The sequence below is a fragment of the Tupaia chinensis genome, unplaced genomic scaffold (genome assembly GCF_000334495.1).
Source record: "Tupaia chinensis unplaced genomic scaffold, TupChi_1.0 Scaffold000294_1, whole genome shotgun sequence".
Classification (NCBI taxonomy): Eukaryota; Metazoa; Chordata; class Mammalia; order Scandentia; family Tupaiidae; genus Tupaia; species Tupaia belangeri.
In genome coordinates, this window is record NW_006159779.1 from 858633 (window position 1) to 881223 (window position 22591).

General features: G+C 43.5%; 1 protein-coding gene across 2 annotated transcripts in view; it reads left to right on the forward strand.

The window, feature by feature from the left end:
• Positions 1-22591, forward strand: part of EFCAB6 (EF-hand calcium binding domain 6) — a 283050-nt gene that overhangs the window by 102834 nt on the left and 157625 nt on the right. The window contains exon 10 of one of the 2 annotated variants that reach the window (XM_006150669.3): positions 5226-5374. In XM_006150669.3, coding sequence (XP_006150731.1) covers positions 5226-5374 — 149 coding nt within the window. Of the gene's footprint in view, positions 1-5225; positions 5375-5932; positions 6050-22591 lie in introns of those variants that run through there. The other variant, XM_006150667.2, reaches the window with a different exon arrangement.

The window sequence follows — 22591 nt, forward strand, 5'->3', positions numbered from 1 at the left end:
TATATTTGAGTACATGTAGTGTAAAACTTCGTATAAACATGATAGAGCTGGCCAAATACGTGCTAGATAAGTGACAGATACTAACTGTTGCTAACACAGAACATTTACAAATTTATTAAATGTCAATAAGGAAAAAACCCAGCAAAGCCAGTGTTTGTAGGGTGTTGAGAAGAGAGCATTTAATATCTGTTGGAAAACTGGTAAAACTTGTTTTCTCTAGTTCGTTTTCACACAAAAAAGTGACCACTACAAAACATGTAAGCAATTCTGTCAGGTAAAAACAAGCAAGAAGGAAATTATTCACAGTTTATCCCCCAGAAATAATCAAAGGCAACATTTGGTGAACATAATTCTAGACCTCTCTGTCTTCATATATAGAAGGGTGGCTGCACTGGTGGGTGGGTGGGTGTGTGGGTACATCGATAGAAATAATCTTGTAAGAACAGGCTCATGCTTCTTTTAAAAAATAAAACCCATATTTAATTGAAATTTCTTTGAATTTGTCCGAAGAAAAGGGAATGCCATCATCACCGTCATAATTAGCCCTTTATGGGACTTCCTGTGTGCCAGGCGGTATGTCCTTTGGCACTGAGCAGGTGTTCTAGCCGGTCTTCAAGCAACTCCGTGAGTTAGGCAATGTTGCTATCCTGATTTTTTGTTTTATTTGTTTTTATTTAAGTAAGATTTTTAAAAAAATCACTTATTTATTTAACTTTATTTATTGTTATTGTTATTATTTAATTTGGTACAGGGCATGTGTGCTCACCAGAGAGAGACAGAGAGAGGGAAAGTGAGAAAGCAAGCCTCTAGGTCTGAGATTGAGGCACGCTTGGCCATGTGGGCGTCTACACCTTAACCACCTCGCCGCGCGCTGGCCCCTGCTGGTCATAGTTTCAGGTAAGGAAACTGAGGCATGAGGACATGAACTGATTTGCCAGTGAGTCCGGGAGCCAAGTCTCAACACGTCAAAGCAGCGCAGCTCCCACATCCCTGCTCTCACCCCGCTGATATGCCCTCACAGCAGCACAGGCGTTTCAAGCAGTGTACTCAGCATATCCATCACCTTAAACACCAATTATTTATTTGTGATGAGACATTTAAAATCTTCTCTTCTAGCTATTTTGAAATAGAGTAGTAGTTATTTAGTTCCTTTTTATGGCATAAAACTTGCAAGAGATGGGACCAGCAATTAGCGTAATGGCTATGTTGCTGGACTCCCACGTAGTCGACCTTGGTTTGCGTCCCAGATCTGGTGGCTTAAACTTATGCCGGGCACATGTGTGTGCGTGCGTGCCCAAGATCCTGAGAGGAGAATGGAAGAGAAGGGATTGCGGCATGGCCATCCCCTCAGGGGGCGATTTCTCACTTTCTATCTCTCTGTCTCTCTCTGTCTTTCTGGAGCACCCACGCGCCTTATAGCAAAAACCTCTCCAAAAAACAAACAAACAAACAAAAAACTTGCAAGGGAAGTGTTTATATATTTTATAGTATGTGTCTTTACAGACTGAGTTATCTTAGTCTTTTGTCTCCTCTCTCTTTCCCGTTCTCCCCTCGTTTGTGTGGAGGAGGGAGCTCACCCAGACTTCGCTGTGGCTGTGTGCCCTTTCCTGGTCTCAGTGTCGCACTGCCGTCCCCTGTGGATGGCATTTGGATTGTTTCCTGTGTGTGTCCCTCCACACAGTGCCACCATAAGTGATTGGTATATAACTTCCAGTGCCCAGCTCCAGGGTCTCGCTGGAAACCACGCCTACGGGTGGCGTCGCTCGCCACGTTGTAGAGAACACGCTCGCTAGTTTCACTTGGCATGCTAAGCTGTTTTCTGCAGCATCAGGTTACGCTCCCACCAGAGGCATCGTCAGCGCCGGCTATGCAGGAGCTCTTCCATACTTGGTATTGCTCGCCTCTTACATTTCTGTCAATCCGACGCAGGTGAAATGGTGCAACCATGATTTTAACACTCATATTCTTTTTCACTAATGATCAGATAGCTTTTCCTTTCTTACAACTTTTTGGGGAACATTTAAAAAATATATCTACTTTCATTTTGTTTTAGAGATTTTTGCAATAGGGCACATGTGCTTGCTGGAGAGACAGAGATACATAGAGACAGAAAGCAAGAAACCAAGGGCTGGTAGGTAGCCTGGTGGTTAAAGTGCTGGACTTCCTCATGGTCAACCATGGTTCGAGTCCTGGATCTGGTGGCTTGCCTTCTCATTCTCCCTCTTTCTCAGTCTCTCTATGGTTAAATTGAATAATAATAAATAAATAAATTAAATTAAATAATTATTAAAAAAAATAAAGCAAGAAGTCACCCCCTTAGGGGTTGACCACACTGCAATCCCTTATCCTCCTTTCTCCCCTCGGAATTTTGGACACACATGCACACGCACCATGTGTAAGTTTAAGGCTACCAGGTTTGGGACTCGAACCGTGGTTGGCCATGTGGGAGTTCAGCACCACTAGGCCACTTGCTGGCCCCCAAAATATATCCACATTTTTTTAAAGAGCTTTTTGCCTTAGGGTGTGTGTGCTCACAGAGAGACACACAGTGAGAGGGAAAGTGAGAAATCACCCCCCATGGGGATGGTCACACCACAATCCATTCTCTTCCCACGGTCTTGGGCACACACACACACATGCGCCCAGTGTGATTTTCTTTGTTTTATTATGTTTGCTTGCTTTCTTTCTTTCTTTCTTTCTTTCTTTCTTTCTTTCTTTCTTTCTTTTTTTTAAAATAGATTTTTGCTAGAGGGTGTGTGTGCTCTCCAGAGAGACAGAAAGTAAGCCAGAGACAGAAAATGAGAAATCATGCCCCAGGGGATGTCCACATCCCAGTCCCTTCTCCTACGTTCTCCTCCAGGGACTTTGGACATGCATGCAGACGTGCCCGGCATGAGTGTAAGCCGCTGGGTCCAGGGCTGAGACTGCGCTCAACCATGTGGGAGTCCAGTGACATAGTCACTCCACCATCTGCTGGTCCTGCACCTGTGCCTGGTGTGATTTTCAAGCCACACAGGTCTGGGACTCAAACTGCAGTGGGCCATGTGGGAGTCCAGAGCTGTAACTGCTATGCCATCTGCTGGCCTCAGTATATCCACTTGGAACAAATATGTATTTAGTGCCTGCCATATGCCAGAATTGTGCTTCGTTTTATTAGGTAGCCAGTAGTGAACAAAACAGACACAGAGATCACATGACTTTATATTAGGGAGAGAACTATTAAGCAAATAAGCACTTTCATAAATACAGCTTTTTTTTTTTTTAGAGGTTTTTGCCTTAAGGTGCATGCACTTGCCAGAGAGAGAGAGACAGAGACAGAGACAGTGATAGGGAAAGTAAATAATCACCTGCCAGGGAGATTGATCATGCTGCAATCCCTTCTCATTCTCCTCCCGGGATCTTGGGCACACATGCACATGTGCCTGGCTTGAATTCCAAGCCACCGCATTAGGGACTCAAACCGTGGTTGGCCATGTGGGAGTCTAGCCATGTAATCATCCTGCCATCTGCTAGCCCCCATAAGTACAGCTTTTCTGAATGGTGTTATGTGAGAAAGTAACAACAAGGACCTCATTTAGATTAGGAATCAGGGAAACCTTTATACAAGTAAATTGATGATGGTGGAAAATGGGCATGTATTTTTCTTGTCTGTGAGTAGTAAGATGGCATGCCATACATCATGTAAAAGAGTGACGTAATATATGACTAATTCTTATGGGAAAATTCACGGCATGGTGTCAGATGGAAAAGCACTTGCCAAACCTGAAGGTGTAGTACGATTTTATTTCTGTAAAATCGTAACGAGTTTACACAGTCGTACTGGAAGTCCTCAAGACACTGCATCCAAAATTGTGGCAAGCGAGGCTTCCAGGTGTGTGCAGTTCCTTTTTACACTTTGCCGAATTGCCTGCATTTTTTTTTTTTTAAAGTAAAGGCTTGTATTTTCTTCATGAACAGTAACGATGAAAAATCCTAACAGCTTTTATACATCACGAAGATACTGTTCCATTTCACCCCCTGCTTTTTTATATAAAAGCTCTTGATCGTGTCAGAAGCACTCTCCTGGAAACCCTTGTCGGAGACCAAATGTCATTAAGATTTGAAAAATGAATTTCATTAATCCAATAAATGCACTGAGACCCCACCCCATGCCGGGCTCTCACTGCCTCTGTGAGTCCACCCCTAGGCAGTATCAAATGCACCCCACCTCCCCGAAAGAGAAATGGGCAGATTGAGTTACATTTGGGGTTGATTTTATGCAACTTTCTAAGCAGCTTAGGTCCTTTCTAAGAAGCTTATGTCTCTAAATATTTTTAAAGGTTTTCCCTTTAGATTCCCAGTGTTCCGGTGCATACCAAGGAAAATGTAATGAATCTGCTTCTCATTGCTTTGGTGGATGAAAACTCCTGTGTGTCTATGGTTTTGATCCAGCAGCTTTTAAAGAAAGTCACCTTTTACACTAGGTTGTGGTCATTCTGTTTATCTTCTTATCCCAGTTATCAGGAACACTTGAATTCAAAGTAGGATGGTTGAAAATACTGGAGAATACTATTATTACTCAGTAATAAACAGTAGGGAAACCTTTGAAAATACAACCAATCTTCATCGCATTTTTATGAGTCATAGAAAAATCAGTGGTTAACCTACTTTACTGCATTTTAGAAGTCGTCCCTTAAGTAAAGCTCATTCATCTGGGTTCTTTGTAATCCCCCATATTTTCTTTTTAAAGAAAGGATGATAAAAGAAATGTCCAGTGTACACTATGTTTATGCAACCCTTATTTTAATAATTTTTCTACTGTAAAAGCTACTTTTATTTTTAATAAAATGTTACCAGCTTTTTTGTTTGATTGGCCTGACTTAATCAGGAGAAGCCTAGCATGGGCTCACAGTAGGGAATGGCTTGAAAGTATATTAAGAAAGATGCATCAAACTGGCAGGTCCACCAAGTATTTTTAGCTCTGAAATTCGAGGTAGAGCTATTATATGTGCTACTTTCCCCTGAGAAACTTGTCTGCCTTGTCAATTGAGTGGCAGTGACTGGGAATACTGTTGTGTAGTGAGCTCATCAATTAAACATTTGAAGTTCAGTACGTGCCATAGTAACCTTTTTGATCAGTTTTTGGAGAGGGAACTGTGAAGAGGTTTTGGTAAAAATAAAATGGTTGAATAGCGCTATGAAGTTGATTTTTATGAATGCCACACTCTAATTTTAATTCATTGCAGCTTTCCAAGTCCTATGAAAAGATCGAAAAAGCCCTCAGTGCAGGGGACCCCTCGAAAGGTGGCTATGTATCTCTGAATTACCTAAAGATTGTCCTTGACACCTTTGTCTATCGATTACCGAGAAGAATTTTTATCCAGTTAATGAAAAGGTAAGCGTCCCATTGTTTCCTTGACACTTTCCCCCCAAAACGTCAACCATGAGAATAAGGAACAGCTTCATTTATTTTGTATTAATGTTTTAGACGTTTCACTACAGAACATTTCTAACATGTGCAAAGGTAAAGAGGACGAGTTCACTGACGAACCCTCTGCAGTGCGGCAGTTACCAGATCCCACGGAGCACTTCCTTTGCATCCCAGCTCCGTGTCCTCCACCCCGGTAGCTTTGACACAAATGCTAGGTATCGTATTTCTGCATGTCTCTCTCAAAGATAAGAGGTATTGGGAACCAGCAGTTAGCGTAATGACTATGTCGCTGGACTCCCACGTAGTCGACCGCGGTTCACGTAGTGAGCTCATCAATTAAACATTTGAAGTTCAGTACATGCCATAGTAACCTTTTTGATCAGTTTTTGGAGAGGGAACTGTGAAGAGGTTTTGGTAAAAATAAAATGGTTGAATAGCGCTATGAAGTTGATTTTTATGAATGCCACACTCTAATTTTAATTCATTGCAGCTTTCCAAGTCCTATGAAAAGATCGAAAAAGCCCTCAGTGCAGGGGACCCCTCGAAAGGTGGCTATGTATCTCTGAATTACCTAAAGATTGTCCTTGACACCTTTGTCTATCGATTACCGAGAAGAATTTTTATCCAGTTAATGAAAAGGTAAGCGTCCCATTGTTTCCTTGACACTTTCCCCCCAAAACGTCAACCATGAGAATAAGGAACAGCTTCATTTATTTTGTATTAATGTTTTAGACGTTTCACTACAGAACATTTCTAACATGTGCAAAGGTAAAGAGGACGAGTTCACTGACGAACCCTCTGCAGTGCGGCAGTTACCAGATCCCACGGAGCACTTCCTTTGCATCCCAGCTCCGTGTCCTCCACCCCGGTAGCTTTGACACAAATGCTAGGTATCGTATTTCTGCATGTCTCTCTCAAAGATAAGAGGTATTCTAACAAACAAGGCGAGAATGCGGTTTTCACATGTAATAGTCTTATCAGTAGTATTACTGCATACCCAGCCAGGGTTCACATTTCCCAGCTCGCCCGTGTGGTCTCTTACCTCGATTTGAACCAGGGTCCAAGGAGCCCATAGGTTGCAATGGGTTGGTTTGCCGCCGTTCTTTTTGAACCTGTTGGTGTCTTTCCCCTTTGTTAATGGAAGAAGTAACCTGGATTGTTAGTTACGTGGAGTTTCTTACAATCTAGATGACAGGGTACAACCCACGGTAACATTTAATGAGGTCTCCTATCTCCGTCCCGAAAATTCCTGAGCCGAATGGATAGTTAGGTAGACCATGTTCAATTTGGATTTTGTTTTTGTGTTTTGGGCAAGACTACTTTATAACTGGATGGCAAACATGTTGACTGGTTTTCTCTCTTTTCATGATATTAGCAACCACAGCTGCTCACACTAGATCCGTAAATACATCAGAGATTGTAAAGTGGTGATACGCTTAGTATTTCTTTGGTTAGAATATTTCTGTAATGGCAGCAACCCCTCTCCTGGTACTTGGTAACAGTGAGACACGGTCAGTATAAGAAATGCAGAATATTGTTTATTTCTCCCTTTAATTTATACTTTTTTTTTTGAGAGGTTTTTGCTATAGGGCGCGTGCGCTCGCCAGACAGACAGAGAGAGACAGAGAGACAGAAAGCGGAAAATCACCTCCCATGGGGGGATGGCCACGCCACGATCCCTCCTCCTCCCTTCTCCTCTCGGGATCTTGGGCACGCACGCACATGCACACACACGTGCCCAGTGTGAGTTTTAAGCCACCGGGTCCGGGACGCGAACCGCGGTCGACTACGTGGGAGTCCAGCGACATAGCCATTACGCTAACTGCTGGTTCCCTAGACATCTTTCATACTGGCTTCATAGTCTTTTAAATTAGAACTTCAGTGGACGCGTAAAATGTCATTCGGCGAACGTTTATTGAGTGTCCTTCTCTGCCAGACATTGCGGTAGGTGCTGAAACGCAGAAATAAGTAGCAGGTACGCCCTGCCAGAGCGGCTTAGCGAGCGATGGTGTCTGTGGAGAGCGAGGGTGTCAGGGAGCTCCGGGCAGCCAGGGTTGTTACGGCTTGCTCTCGTGAGGGATGCACAACTTCCCAGTTCCTTGTCTCAGTCTCTTTTTCTCATTCACCCAGAATTCCCAGGAGAACAAGAAACAACAGCAGACTGAACACACAGGTGCTAATACCATGAATTCTGTGTTATCGACGTGTCTCCTGGTGAACAGATCTAGAAGTACAGATTTGTCATATGTCCTGGTCAGCTGCTGCCTTTGTCGTTATTTAACAGCCCTTTATCCCTATGAGTGCTGCTGCAATCTATCTTTCTTTCTTCTTTCTGTCTGCCATAGGGTGCATGCACTCACCAGAGAGACAGAGAGAAAGTGAGATGGGAGGGCCGCACTGCACTCTCCTCCAGTCCCCTCTTGGGATTTTGGGCACTCACACACACATATGTTCTCCAAGCCACTGAGTTGGGACTTGCATTGCAGTCAGCCATGTGGGATTCGGCTGCCTGAACACCATGCCATAGGCTTGTGAATTAGTAGTCATCAGGGATCCTTTCTCAGTCTCTTACTTTTACTCTACTCTTGTGCTATTTTAGGTGTTTCTTATAAAATAGTATATGCGTGTGTGTGTGTGTGTGTGTGTGTGTGTGTATGTATATACTTATTAATATACTTTTGAAATTCCAGAATGAAAATCTTTGTTCTTTTACCTATCAAGGGTGGTCTGGTTTTATACATCATGGCTGATAGGTCTGGACTTGCCCCTTCCACTTCCTTTATACTCACTATTGCTTATTGTGCTCTCTCCTTTGAGCAGTATCTTTCCCTTTGTGTTTGCTACTGGCTCAGTTTTTTATCATGTGGCTTCCAGCCTTGCAGTGCATCTGCATCACCGCCGCACCACAGCAGCTGGGCCCCTTTTTCATTTTGCATGTTTGTGCAGTCAGCCGGTCAACAACCCTTGAGCACTAGCTATATACCAGGCACTGTGCTAGACATGAACTCTCATTGGAGAGTAAGGAAGACATCATCCCTGCCCTCCAGGGACTTCCCCTGCTAATGGGAGAGACCAACAGTAAGCAGACATGTGACCTGTGAAGTCAGTGAAAGTGTGCTGGGGAGGCCCAGGCAGCTGGAAGCAAGGGAAGGCCTTTGTTATTACAGTTAGAGAGTCTCTACATACATTGCTTTTTCCTCTGGTGGGTTTTTTTCCCTCAGGATGTATTTCTCAAAATACATCAGAGTATAAATGCTTTTGTGAAATTTTTTTCTATTTTTAAGAAATTTTCTTTTTTTGGGGGGGGGAGGTTTTCGCTATAGGGTGTGTGTGCTTGCCAGACAGACAGAGAGAGACATAGAGACAGAAAGCGAGAAATCACCCCCCCCCAGGGGGAATGGTCACGCCGCAATCCCCTCTCCTCCATTCTCCTCTCGGGATCTTGGGCACGCACGCACACGCGCCTGGTGTGAGTTTTAAGCCACCAGGTCCGGGACGCAAACCGCGGTCGACTACGTGGGAGTCCAGCGACATAGCCATTATGCTAACTGCTGGTCCCAAACTTCAGTAGTATTAGTTTTAATGTTTCCTCTTTCTAATTTTATTTGAGTTTTCTCTCTCTTTTTCCCAGTATAGCTAAAGGTTTATTGATTTTGTTTATCTTTTCAAAGAACAACTCTTTGTTTTGTTGGTCTTTTGTATTGTTTTTATAGTCTCTATTTCATTTGTTTCTGCTCTGATTTTTAATATTTATTTTCTTCTGCTGACATTGGGCTTAGTTTGTTACTTTTTCTGTTTCTTTGAGGTAAGATTGAGTTGTTTATTTGAAATCTTTCTTCTTTTCTGATGTAGGCATTTATTGTTATAAACTTCCTCTTACAACTGTTTTCATTGCCTCCCATAAATTATGGTATGTGGTATATTGTATTTCCATTTTCATTTGTCTCAAGATAGTTTTTTAATTTCTCTTTTATTACTGACCCACTGGTTGTTTGGGAGCATTTTGTATAATTGCTATGTATTTGTGAATTTTCTGCAATTCTTTTATTGATTTCTGGTTTAATACCATTGTGGTCCGAAAAAGTACTTGATATGATTTCCACTTCTTAAATTTGCAAATGTCCCCCCCACCCCCATGGCCTAACATAATCTATCCTGGAGACTATTCTATGTACATTTAAGAAGAAAGTATATTTTGTTGTCATTGGTTGGAATTTTCTGTATGTGTTTATAAAGTTCACGTAGTCTAAAGTGTAGTGTCTCCTTTTAATTTTTTGTCTGGATGATCTGTCCATTGTTGAAAGTTGGGTATTGAAGTCTTCTACTATTTATTTTTTTAAACGTATAATTTGCATTTTATTTTTTCCCCAGAGGACTGTTCTTCAGTCCTTAAAGATCCAGCTCCTTATATGGACGTTTGGTAGATGGCGAGGAACAGCACCTTAAGGTCTAAATTGGGGTGAGGGCCTTTGGTCCTTCAAAGCTTCATGAGATCAGTTCCTGACTACCTTGCTATGAATGGTTCAACTCACACAGTAATGCAGCTTCACATACAGCTTGGGGAGCACACAGGCATCGAAGACACTTGCTTCAGAGGTTCCCTGAGGGCTGCGACCTCTGCTATGTTTGGGTTGATGAACTTAATAGCCTTGTCCTTGGGCATGCACTGGGCGCAGTTCATGCAGCGAATAGGCTGCACGTGGCTTCGGCCCTTTTCGGCATGGCCGTTGTTCCTTCTCTTCGTCATCTTCAAAGCAAGGCCACAAGAGTGAAGTCTTCTCTTGTCATTGTATTGTAATCTCTCTCCCTTCAGGTCCTTTCATATTTGCTTTATATATTTATGCACTCCAGTAATGGGTTTATATATCTACAGTAGTTGTATCTGCTTGATGAATTGATCTCTTTATCATTATAGACTATCTTTATTTTTCTACAGTTTTTTAAAAAGTTTATTTCTTCCATGAGAAATAGAGAGAAACAGAGTATGAGAGACAAAAGAGAGGAAAATAGGGAGACAGCATGCCCTGCCCCTCAGCAACGGGGTCTTGATGCTGCGATCCCACCCCGCCTCAGCTCGCCCTAGACCAATGGGCATAGGTGTGCCAGTTATACTTAGGGAAGTCTCTGGTTGCAAATCTGGAACCTTTCCCTGTGGGTCAGCCTCACAGAGTGTCATGTTTTGCTGATGAGCCGTCCTCATCTAGCCCCTCACTTTACAGGTTTTGATTTAACATTTTTTTTTCTGATATAAGTTTAGCTACCTTGGCTCTCTTTTGGTTTCTGTTTGCATGAAATATCTTTTCTCATTACTTCACTTTCAATCTATGTGTGTCCTCAAAAGTGAGGTGTGTCTCTTTTAAGCAGCATATGGCTGCATCTTATTATTTGTTTAAATTCCTTTAGTCACTCTGTGTCTTTTTATTGGAAAATTTAATCCATTTACATTCAAGGTAATTACTGACAGGTGAAGTCTTATATTGCCATTTTGTTAATCGTCTTCTGGTGTTTTGTTGATGCTTTTAAAAAACTTCTGTGTAGCTCGTTTGTCTTTCTTTGTCTTTCTTTGTGGCGTGATGGTTGTCTACAGTAGTATCCTTTAAATGCTTCCCATCTTTGTTTTGTTTGTTTACTGCAAATTGTTGTTTTGTGGTTACTGTGAGAACGTCTTCAACTTACTACAGTCTATTTCCTGGTGATAACATCTTAACTTTGATTATTTACAAAAAGGCAACACTTTTATTCCCCTCCACACACACTTTTTTTTTTTTATTAGACATTACATGATTTTATATTGTGTATCTTTTGACAATTTATTTAGCTATAGTTATTTATAGTTCTGTTTTTGAACCCTAGTACTAAGGATACGATTGCTTTAACACCACCATTACAGTCCTAGAGTATTCTGAATATAGCTCTGTATTACTTATTCCATTGAATTTTGTGCTTTTGAAACTTTTGTGCTCTTAATTAGCAGCCTTTTGTGTTTGGGCTTAAAGAACTCCCTTTAGCAATCCCTGTAAGGCAGGCTCGGTGGTAATGAGCTCCCTTAGCTTTGTCTGAGAAAGTTTTTATTTATCCCTCATTTCAGAAAGCCAGCTTTGCTGGGTGAAGTATTCTCGGTTGGCAGTTTTTTCTTTCAGCACTTTGAATATATCATCCCACTCTCTCCTGAGCTGCAGTGTCTCTGCTGTGAAATCTGCTCATGGTTAAATTGAGACCCCTTTGTGTATGATGTATTTCTTTTTTCTTGCTACTCTTAGAATTTTTTCTTTGTCTTTAATTTTCAATAATTTAGTTATTGTGTTTCTTGTTAAACAACTCTTTCCATTGAATTTGATTAGAGGCCTCTGTGTTTTTTGTACCTGGATGTTGGTATCTTTCTCCAGATTAGGGACTTTTTCAACTATTATTTTTCTAAATATGACTTCTGGCCCCTTTTCGCTTTCTTTTCCTTTTTGAATCCTTATAATATGTAAGTTAGATGTCTTGATGGCATCCCATAATTACTATAGGCTTTTTCATTCTTTTTTCTCTTTGCGCTTCTCTTCCCTCTTCAGATTCACCAATTCTTTCTTAAATTTGATTGAGCCTACTGTAGAGGCTTCCTATTGCATTTTCAGTTCTTCTTTCTTCTTCTTCTTTTTTTTTTTTTTCTTTTTTCCTTCTTTTCTTTTCTTCTCTTCAGTTTTTGCTATAGGGTACATGTGCTTACCAGAGAGAGAGAGGGGAGACAGAGAGAGAGAGAGAGAGAGAGAGAGAGAGAGCAGGAAAAGTGAGCCCCCCCGCCCCGAGGGGGATGACCACATTGTGCACAGTCCCTTTTACTGCGTTCTCCTCCTGGGACTTTTGGACATGTACTCACATGTTTCTCAGGCTGCCAGGTCTGGGACTTGAGCTGCTCAGCCCACCACGTGGAATCCATCTGCTCCAACCGCCAACACAGCCGGCTGGCCCCAGTACTTTGTTCTTTATATCCAGGATTTCTATTTGACTTTAAAAAACTTGTTTCTATTTCTTTGTCAGTGTCTCATTTTGTTTGTTACTGTTTTCTAAATTTCATTTACTTTTTCATCCATATAATCCTGTAGTTCACTGAACTTCTCCAGGAGGATTATTCTGAATTCTTTATCATTTATTAGCTCTCCCTTTCTTTAAGACCCCTTGTTGGAGTTGCATTAGTTTCTTTTGGAGGTGGCATGATTCCCCAAGTCTTCATTACGCTCAGGCCCTTGCATTGGCGTCTCTGTTTTGAAGAGGCCACTGCCTTTACTGGCTTTCACCCGTGTTCCTGGCAGCACAACTGGTAATGACTGAGAGCTTGCTTTTAGATTTTCTAGATGCCTGGGCTTCCGCCTTTGCTCCGGGTTTGGGAGGGGCAGCTGACTGGGTTCTGCAATAAGGCTGAGCTACGGACTTGGCCCTGCAGTCACCTCAGGTCTTACTGGGCCGCAGGGCGTATTCCCTGTGTCGGTGGCGCTGCTGTTGGACAGTGTTGAGAAGTGGCCCTGAGAGTAGGCGCAGTCACTGACCAGGATGGACTGCTCAATAGGAATACGCAGTAAGGTTCGTCTGTCTGCCTGTGTGGGGCCTTGGGTGAGCTTAGAAGCTGGGCTGAGTGTGTTTAAACTCCTAGGTGCAACAGGCCCAGCCCTTGTTCTTTGTTGAAATTTGTGGTCGTGGTCTTCTCCCTCCCTGGCCAGGGCCTGGGAGTGGGCTTTATTCTAACACTGAGTGTCATTCAACTTCTGGGTGGGGTATACCAGCCACTGCTCTTTGTCAAAATTGCTGTGCCAGGGATCCCCCTGCCCGTGATGGGATACAAGGCTGGTTCTGGAAACTGGCTGTCTAGGGATTCACCAGGCAGTGTCCAGCTCGAGGTTGTGGGTGGGCTGCTCTGTTAGCTGGTTCTCTGGCTGGGCAGGCACACAGACCGCCCACTGAGGTCTGAAAGCCACTTGCGGGGCACTCCATCCCAGGGTCTAGCCCTGCCCTCTCCCCCAGGTTCCCTCTGTGGTGAGGGGAATGTGCTTCCTGGGAAGCAGCTTGGAACGCTCTGGAAGCTGGGTGTCTGTCTGCAGTTCTCTTTTCCCTCCGTGGAATCTAGTCCTGGGGAATCTCTGTGTGTTCCTGTGCTGACGTAGGGAGGGTAGAGGGGTGGTTTAGTCAAAGCGAGACCATTTCTCAGAACTCCCCTTTCCACTCCGTGGCCCGTGCAGGTGACCCGCACTCATTTCTAAGGTTGAGGGCTTTAGCCAAGGTGTTCCTGTAAGCCGAGAGTTGTTCATTGGACTTCCCGTGAAGGTGGTGAGTCCTGGGACCTCCTGGCCCGCTGTCTGGCTCATGTCACTGTCACTTGCGTGAGTTTTTCCAAGGGTTGCCAAATTGTTCTCTCAAAGGAGTACGGATGTACTTTGCCATCAACATTGTATGAGTGTTCTAGTTTCACGTTCTTTCCAGCATTGAATATTAACATTGTTTTAAAATATTGATAACAGGAGGTATAAAGTGGTGCCTCTTTATTGTTTTAATTTAGATTTCTTAGAGCGATGCTGAGGTTGGACATTCCTATGTCCCCATGTGCCAATTGCATCTCCTCTGATGTGAATTCTCTTCATGTCCTAATTGGTTAATGGCCCCACTGGTGGGCTTTTAATTTAATTTTATCACCTTTTTGTTTAATAATTTTTTCATAATTAGATAATTATTAAAAGGTAACCCTTTTCTGTCACAAGTGTTGCAGCTCTTTTTCTCAGCTTGCTATTTCTCTTTCACTTACATAACACCTCATTGTTTCAACGTTTACATTTTAACATAATCAAATAAATAAGTCATCTTTTGGAATGTCTTCTGTGGCTTTAAGTCTTTAAATCCATCCTTTTTACCTAACTAGTATTGATAAAAGCTCTATACTACTCTGCTTCTTTTCTTATTTATTTATTTATTTATTTATTTTAGAGGTTTTTGCTATAGGGCACGTGCGCTCTCCAGAAAGGCAGAGAGAGACAGAGAGACAGAGTGAGAAATCACCTCCCAGGAGGGATGGCCACGTTGCAATCCCTTCTCCTCTAGTCTCCTCTCGGGATCTTGGGCATGCATGCATACGTGCCCGGCATGAGTTTTAAGCCACCAGGTCTGGGACACGAACTGTGGTCAATTACATGGGAGTCCAGCAACATAGCCATTATGCTAACTGCTGGTCCTCTTTTCTGATTCTTTTTTTTTTTCTTTAAAAAAAAGAATTACTTTATTTAACTTTATTATTTTTAAAAATCTGATCAGAGAGAGACAGAGACAGAGAGAGAAGGAAAGTGAGAAAGCAAGCCTCCAGGTCCAGGACTCAAACCATTGTCAGCCATGTGGGAGTCTAGTGCCTTTAACCACCATGACAGCTGCTGGCCCCCATTTTTCATTTATTTTAACTTCTGCATGATATTCCTGAGTGACAGACATTTCAGTTTTTTCTAGGTTTTTACTATGAACAGTGCTCTCAGCTTTGCTCTACGTAGCTTAATCTCTCGTTTCCCGATGTTTCATACTCACCCATACCGCCTAGTAGGATGTGCGTGGCTGGAAGGGGAGGGGTTCAGTCTACTAAAAATCTTACATTTTTGATAAATCATTAATTCAACTGGAATTTTTTCTTTCTAAAGACTAACTGCATTTTTTTTTTTTTGAGAGTTTTTTTTGCTATAGGACACGTACATTCACCAGAAAGACAGAGAGAGACAGAAAGTAAGAATCACTCCCTGGGAGTATGGCCACACCACAATCCATTTTCCTCTCGGGATCTTGGGCATGCATGCACACGTGCCTGGCGTGAGTTTAAGCCTCCGGGTCTGGGACTTGAACCACAGTCAACTGCATGGGAGTCCAGCGACATAGCCATTACGTCAACTGCTGGTCCCACAACTGCATTCTGTTTTTCATAAGGACAGCCATTTTTTCCAGTTCAATTTACTGAACTTGACTTTCTTGACTGACTGATAGCACCAGTGTCTGGGCTCAGCACAAGACTTTCTTTTAGGTTTTAAAGTAATGTAAGAAATACTTATTGTGGTTTCTGTTCTTCATGCAAACTGGTCAATTCCTGTTCCTGCCAGGATGCCGAACTAGCATGATTGCTGTCTCCTTTCCCCTAAATCATGCCTCGTCTCTCCATACTCGCTGAGACCCAACCCTAGTTCAGCACTCCTCAAGAGTGAATCCGAGCATAACTGAAGCTCATACTTGTGAGAACTCGAGGGAAACATGTGATAAGTGACTTTAGGAAGTCACTTTTCTGAAGAGGACAACTCTTCATCTTTAGGTCTTGTCAATTCGCTGTCATAATGCTTTTCCCTTATGGGCGCTCCATGAGTCGCTCCCCCGCCGAGCCGGGGCAGAGGGCCGTGGTTAGCAGTGACAGGCCCTAAAGCCAAAGCAACATTTTGAAATGGCGAGTAATAATCTCTTTTTCTGATTCTTTAAAACAAAACACTTCAATCCATCTAAAATAAGGTGAGTATCCAAATTAAAAAATTGTCCTCTCAATACCATTTATCAAGTGACCTTTTCTTTCTGCATTGCTTTAATGTCTGCTTTGCCATATATTAAATTATCTTCCACAATTTGGTCCAGTTAGTATTTTTTATTTTTAAAGTATTATTTTCTTTCTTTCTTTATATTCTAATTTTTTAAAAATTTATTCTTTTGGAGAGGTCTTTGCTATAGGGTGCATGTGCTTGCCAGAAGGACAGAGAGAGACAGACAGGCAGAAAGCGAGAAATTATCCCCAGGGCGGATGGCCATGCCGCAATCCCTTCTCCTCCATTCTCCTCTCAGGATCTTTGGCACGCACGTACATGTGCCTGTGAGTTAAGCCACTCAAATCATGGTCGACTACATGGGAGTCTGGCGACATAGCCATTGTGCTAACTGCTGGTCCCTATATTATTATTTTTTTCACATGAGTTTTGCCAGAGAAAGAGAGAGAAAGCAAGCCACTAGAGAGAGAGAGAGTGAGTTAGAAAGCAAGCCGCCAGATCCCAGACTCGAACCGTGGTTGGCCATGTGGGCATTCCAGTGCTTTAACCACCATGCCACCTGCTGGGCCCGATCCAGTTAGTATTTTTGCTCTAGTCCCTCAATGCAGATTTCTGTTGTACAGGGATGTTTCTACATGGTGTTCTGTCTACAGTGGTCCATCCAGTTGCCTTTTCATCTTCTGATACTCTTTTTGAGAGAGAAAGGGTTCCCCATACTGCCAGGGCTGTTTTTAACCTCATTCTTGCACTGAGTATAGCGCTCATTAGGACTTGAAACTAATCACGTTGTCTCCTGAGACGAGTCTGGACTATATCACGAAAACACTGGGCTAAGAAAAGTCGCCCTAGTTCACAGGCTAGCATGGATCTTCCTCCGTTTTCTGCTTTCCTCTCAAGCCCCCACAGAATGTGGCGGAGTCGGGGGACTTGCTGGAGGAGAGCAGCCTCTTCTCTCCACTTGGCGCATTGCAAGAAACCATAATTCATCTTTCAAATTTAGGTTTCAGGTTTTTGTTCATGTACAAGCAATTTGTACTTTGTATGACTTTTGTATTTAGAAGAAATGATCTAAGAGTTGACTGAGAGTGTACTGCACAGAGATATTCATAGCAGCCTAGTCTTAATCTCCCTTAGCTGGAGACAGCCCAGATGGAGCTCCGCAGGCACGTGGATAAACAGGTGGAAGGCTTCTCAGTAATCGAAGGAATGCGCCACTAATGTGTAACACGGACTGATCTTAGAGACACCAGGCTCAGTGAAAGAAACCAGGCTCCAGGTTGCTGCTGTAGGAGTCTGTGTGTACAACATTCTAGAAAAGGCCAAACAGCATGGACTGAGACGAGCTCAGTGATCTGCCAGGGTGGGGTGTGTGTGGGGAGGCGTCTTTACAGCGGAAGCAAGAGGGAGATTTTCGGGTGATGTACCATTCTGTATCCCAAATGTAGAGAGCTGCATGAATCTATATACATGTCAAAGCTCCTAAAACTGTACACCAAAAGAAAAAGTTAACTTTAATTTAAGAGACAAGATTTTTAAACATGCTTATTTTTTCCCTAAAGATAAACAATACAATAAAAATAAATAAAATCTAAAAATCTCATCCCTAACAAAATGATTTAAAGAATTATTCTCATTAATCAAGTTAAGAGTGGATAGTACAAAGAAAAAATATATTTTTGAGTTGTTTTATTTTTAAATACTCAATATTTAGGGCTTAAATTAAAAACCTCAACAGCTTGGTAATGAGACATAAAATCTTGATCCAAATAATATTTTAGAGACTTTAAAGCTATTTTCTATGTGTACGAGTGTATTTTAATACAATGGTAGACTTTAATTGAACATCTAACTTGACCTTTTATTGCTCACATGCTGCGCTTCTCAATGTTGCCTTGCCTTTTCTGTAAAACAGATCTGTTAAAAGTAAAGCCAGTGTTTTACTATGAAGAATGAGGTTTACAGGGGAGTTGAGAGAATGGAATAGGTGCTATGACTTACATACTCACAGGAGGGTGGGCGTCCTTCCTCCAGGGTGTGAGCGGGTCTTCGCACAGAGTCATCTCCCATTGAGCATCTTCCGTTCACGCTGGCCACATTAGCAGCCTGGCAGTTGCTATGCCATCAGAAAATCAGCCTGTTAGCCCGAGCTATATGATGTGTAGTAGCAAGACTGGGTCCAGTTTCACTTCTTGCCAACACCTTTCAAATCCATGTGTATACGATCTCTTCAACTTAACTAACATTCTGGAAAAGGCAAAATAATAGGGCTGAGAAGTCAGTGGTGGTCAGAGCTGAGGGTGAGGGGAAGGCACGACCACAAAGGAGAAGCGCAGGAGGTTTGGGGGAGACGGGACTGTTCCACGTCTTGATTGTGGTCTTAATTTGGACATACATTGGTCAAGATCTAGGCAGAAAACAGATGGCATGCTAGAAAGAGTGACTGATGTGAATTTTTTAAAGGATCTTCTACCCTAGCGAAGGCGAGTGCATGAAGTCAGTAGATGAGGAAGTGTCTCAGGATGAGGAGCGATGGAGAGCTGTTATCCATCACTCCTAGGCCACAAGGGGCAAGAGAGGGTGCAGTTACTGAAACAACCAAGAGCTAGAACAGAAGTTCGGGTCACCCACCAGGAGATGAGGCCTTCAGTAGAAGAATGCAGTGGACAGGGAGGGAGCTGGGAGTGAATAGCCACCTTGTCTTGCCCCTCCAGTCTCCTGCCAGTGCCTCCTGCTGGCCACACCAGCAGGAGGCCGGGAGCCCAAGAGTCTAATTGAAGTGACCCGTCAGGGCGCCATGCAGAACAGAAGAGGGCAGACATGGGTCTGGTGGACAAAGGAAGAATACCCAGAATACCATTCTGTGCCCAAGTGTCCTTTGGGATGAAAAAGCTTCATCCTTCAGGGCGAAGCCTTGCATCCCCAAACAGGAGCTTCTCAATCTGCCGTTAGCTGCCATATTGCAGGGAGATGGCATTCTGGATGTCCCCCCACCAGAAGTTCCTCATGTCGGCTCTGGCCAATGCTTTGTCATACGAGACAGCAGCAGGAGAGGGGAGTGATGGCGAAACGGGAACGTGCACCGAAGCTTCGAGCATCCTGTTCCTGTGACTGGCCACACGTCTGTCTCTGCAGTCATTCATTCCTAGCCCTTCCCTTCTTCATACGAGGCAGCAGCAGGAGAGGGGAGTGATGGCGAAATGGGAACGGTGCACCGAAGCTGCGAGCATCCTGTTCCTGTGACTGGCCACACGTCTGTCTCTGCAGTCATTCATTCCTAGCCCTTCCCTTCTCTGCCAGCACATCTCCTGGGCAGCTTGGTTCGAGGTGAGGCACCTTTTCACGGGTTCGCAGTCCTCAGTGTGCGTCTCTTCATGGATGTCCGTGGTGGAGTGGGGCATATGCAGCGCCCTGGTTCCACAGGGTGTTCTCTCCGCTGAGTCACCAGCAGAGCAGCCGCTGCCTACCAGTCAGCTGTCCTGGTGGTGGGAGGTGGTAAGACAACTGAATTCTGCGGGTCTGGGTTCAGAGCCACACCGTCTTCACCTGCTAGAGTCTCTCGGTTAAAGACTTTGGTGTGGGATTTCATGGTGATCGGGCCAGCTCTGTTCCTGTCCACGGTGATCATAACCACAGGAGGGTTCAGGCAGGGCAGGCTGTTTGGCAGCTGGTACGTGACATTTCTTGTCAGAATGAACCCGCGCTTCCTCCAGGGTGGCGGGACCCAGTGGATTCCTAACCAGGTGTGTTTGTGTTCAGAGCCATCAGGATATATGCAGACATCTAAGAAGCGGGTTACTGGGGGAATCCGCTCACGAGAAGCCCCACAATGGCCATCTGCAGGCTGCAGATCCTGGGACGTGATAGTGCAGCTCAGCCCAACCCAGAGGCCTCAGAGGCAGGGAAGCCAATGACGTGACTCACCGTCCGAGGCTGGAAGCCTGAGAACAGGAGACGCTAGTGCAAATCCTGGTGTTTGAAGGCAGAAGTCTTGAGTTCTGACGTCCAAGGCAGTAGGAGAAACCTCTCCAGCGCTCTCAAAAGAGAACATCCATATTTGCTCTCCCTGGGCCCCTGTGGACTGGATGGTGCCAATCCACGCTGTGGGCAGGCCTCCCCCACCTGGTCTGCTCAGAGTCCAGTGTTACTCTCTTCTGGAAACACTGCCCAGGTCATACCCAGAGCAGTGCTCTACCAGGTCTCTGGGTGTGCCTCAGTGCAGTCAAGTGTATCCCAAGCCAGCAGTCGCACCAGGTGTCTGCAGGATCCACCTGGAGAAAGGGACCAGACTGAAACTCAGCACTGGCCTCTCTGCTTGAGGGAGAGCTGCCTGGGGCCGCGGAAGGAGCCAGTGGGGCACTTACAAAAAGTCACAGGGCACGTGGGTTTGCCAGAGAGAAAGAGACAGAGACAGAAGGTGAGAAATCACGTTCCATGGGGTATGCTATGCCACAACCCCTTCTCCATTTCTGCTTCTGGGATTTTGGGTGCCGGCACACGTGCCCAGTGTGTTTCTCAAGCTGCCGGGTCTAGGACTCAAACCTAACAGTTGGCCATGTGGATTCCAGCTGCCTTAACCACCACGGGACACTTTGAAGAGTGAAAAATTCAGCTGTGTCTTTGTGATTTTGGTTAATAATGCCTCTTCCTGGGGGATTTCTAGCAAGATTTTGTGCTGATTTTTTAAAATTGGCTTATTCATGCTGTTTGTAAAAGCAATACATACTCAAACTGGAACTTAAGGGAGACCATAAAGAAAAAAAGAACTACCCATAATCACAGTAGCTAGAGCGCAACCACTAATATTTGAAAGTATTTCCTTGCAGAATTTTTCTTGCACATGTGTGTCTATACACCCACCTACATGCGCAACGTAGTTGAGACCGTATGAAGCATATGTTCTGTTCTGTTTTCTCGTAGAATATTACATTAGGAGTTTTTAGTGTTAAAAAAAACCCTTTGAAGTTAACTTTTAATGGCTGCTTGATATTCTGTCAACCCTTGAGTCAAAGGGTTTGAACATTTTTAAGGTTTACATTACATATCACTAAAATGCACTTCAGAAAGGTGCTAATTTATTCTTACAAGGGAGGTTCACGAGAGTGTCTTTTGTCAGCATTTAACGTCGCCATTTTTACATCTTTGCCAATTTGATAGGTGAAAACATAATTCCTCATTGTTGTTTTGATCTGCATGTCCTTGAACATTCCCGAGGTGGTGAGATTTTCATATAGGAACATTCTGTGTACTTCATCTGTAAACAATTGTTTGTTCATGTCCTCTGTCCATTTTCCATGTTTAAAAAACGTTTTACCCGACCCTTATTTATTTATTTTACATTTATTTTAGTTAATTTATTAATTTATATTCTGCTGTGGGGCATATGCACTCACGAGAGAGAGACGTACGCTCAGAGAAGGTGAGAAAGCGCCCCGCCAGGGCATGACCACGCCACAGTTCCCTTTCCTCCACTCTCCTCTGGGGATTTGGGGAAGCAAGCACATGCCTAGCATGTTTTTCAAGCTGCCTAGTCCAGGACTCACACTGCCGAGTAGGCCATGTGAGATCCAGAGCCTTAACCACCCCGTTGCCAGCTGGCCCCCCAGCTTTATTAATGTGTAAACTATTAAAATACAATTGGTTCCTCAGAGTGCAGTTTAGTGAGCTTTGGCAGGTATGCATTTCTGTAGCCACTGCCACAGTCCAGGAAGCCAGGACCCTCCTGCCCTCACGTTTCGCTCTGGGCCTTTGTTACCAACCCTTCCTGGATTCCCACCTCCAGCAACCATTGTTCTGTTCTGTCACTGAAACCGTAGTCTTGCCTTTTCTAGAAGTCTCATAAAAGGAGTCATGCAGTATGTAGGCTTTTGTGTTTGACTTTTTTCACTTACTGTCTTTTTTTTTTTTAAGTTTGCTATAAAGCATGTGTGCTAGTGTCAGAGCAGAAGAGAGAGAGAGATAAAGAGAAAGGGAAACTGACAAAGAACCCCCAGGGGATGGCCACACTATAATCCCTTCTCTGTTCTCCTCTCAAGATTTTGGGCATACACACACAAACGCACATGTCTAGTGTGTTTTTTTAAGCCCCTGGTTCAGGGCTTTAACCACACAGTTGGCCATATGGGATCCAGCACCTTAACCTTCATGCCACTTTTTAAGTGCTGGTCCCTACTTACTATCTTTTTAAGAATCGTTCATGTCGGGGCCAGCAGCCACATGGCTGACCACAGTTTGAGGCCTGGACCTGGTGGCTTGCTTGCTCGCTTTTTGTCTCTCTCTCTCTCTCTGTGTATCTTGCTATAGCCAAATTTAAAATAACAATAATGATAAATAAAATAAAGAAGTAATTCTTTTAAATAAATAAAATAAAGAAGTAATTCTTAAAAAAAGAATCATCCATTACATTGCATAACTCAACATTATATTAATTTTTATTGCTGAGTGATAGTCCATAATATCGATATACCACAATTTGTTCATCTACTCACAAGCTGATAGACATTTTGGTGTTTTCGATTTGGAGTCATTATGGAAGATATTGCTGTGAATAAGTCTTTGTATGGGCATATGTTTTCAGTTTTCTTGGTAAAAATCTAATGGCTATTCTTTTTCTTTCTTGCCTTACTGTACTGGCTGGGAGGGTTTTACCAGCTAGGATTGG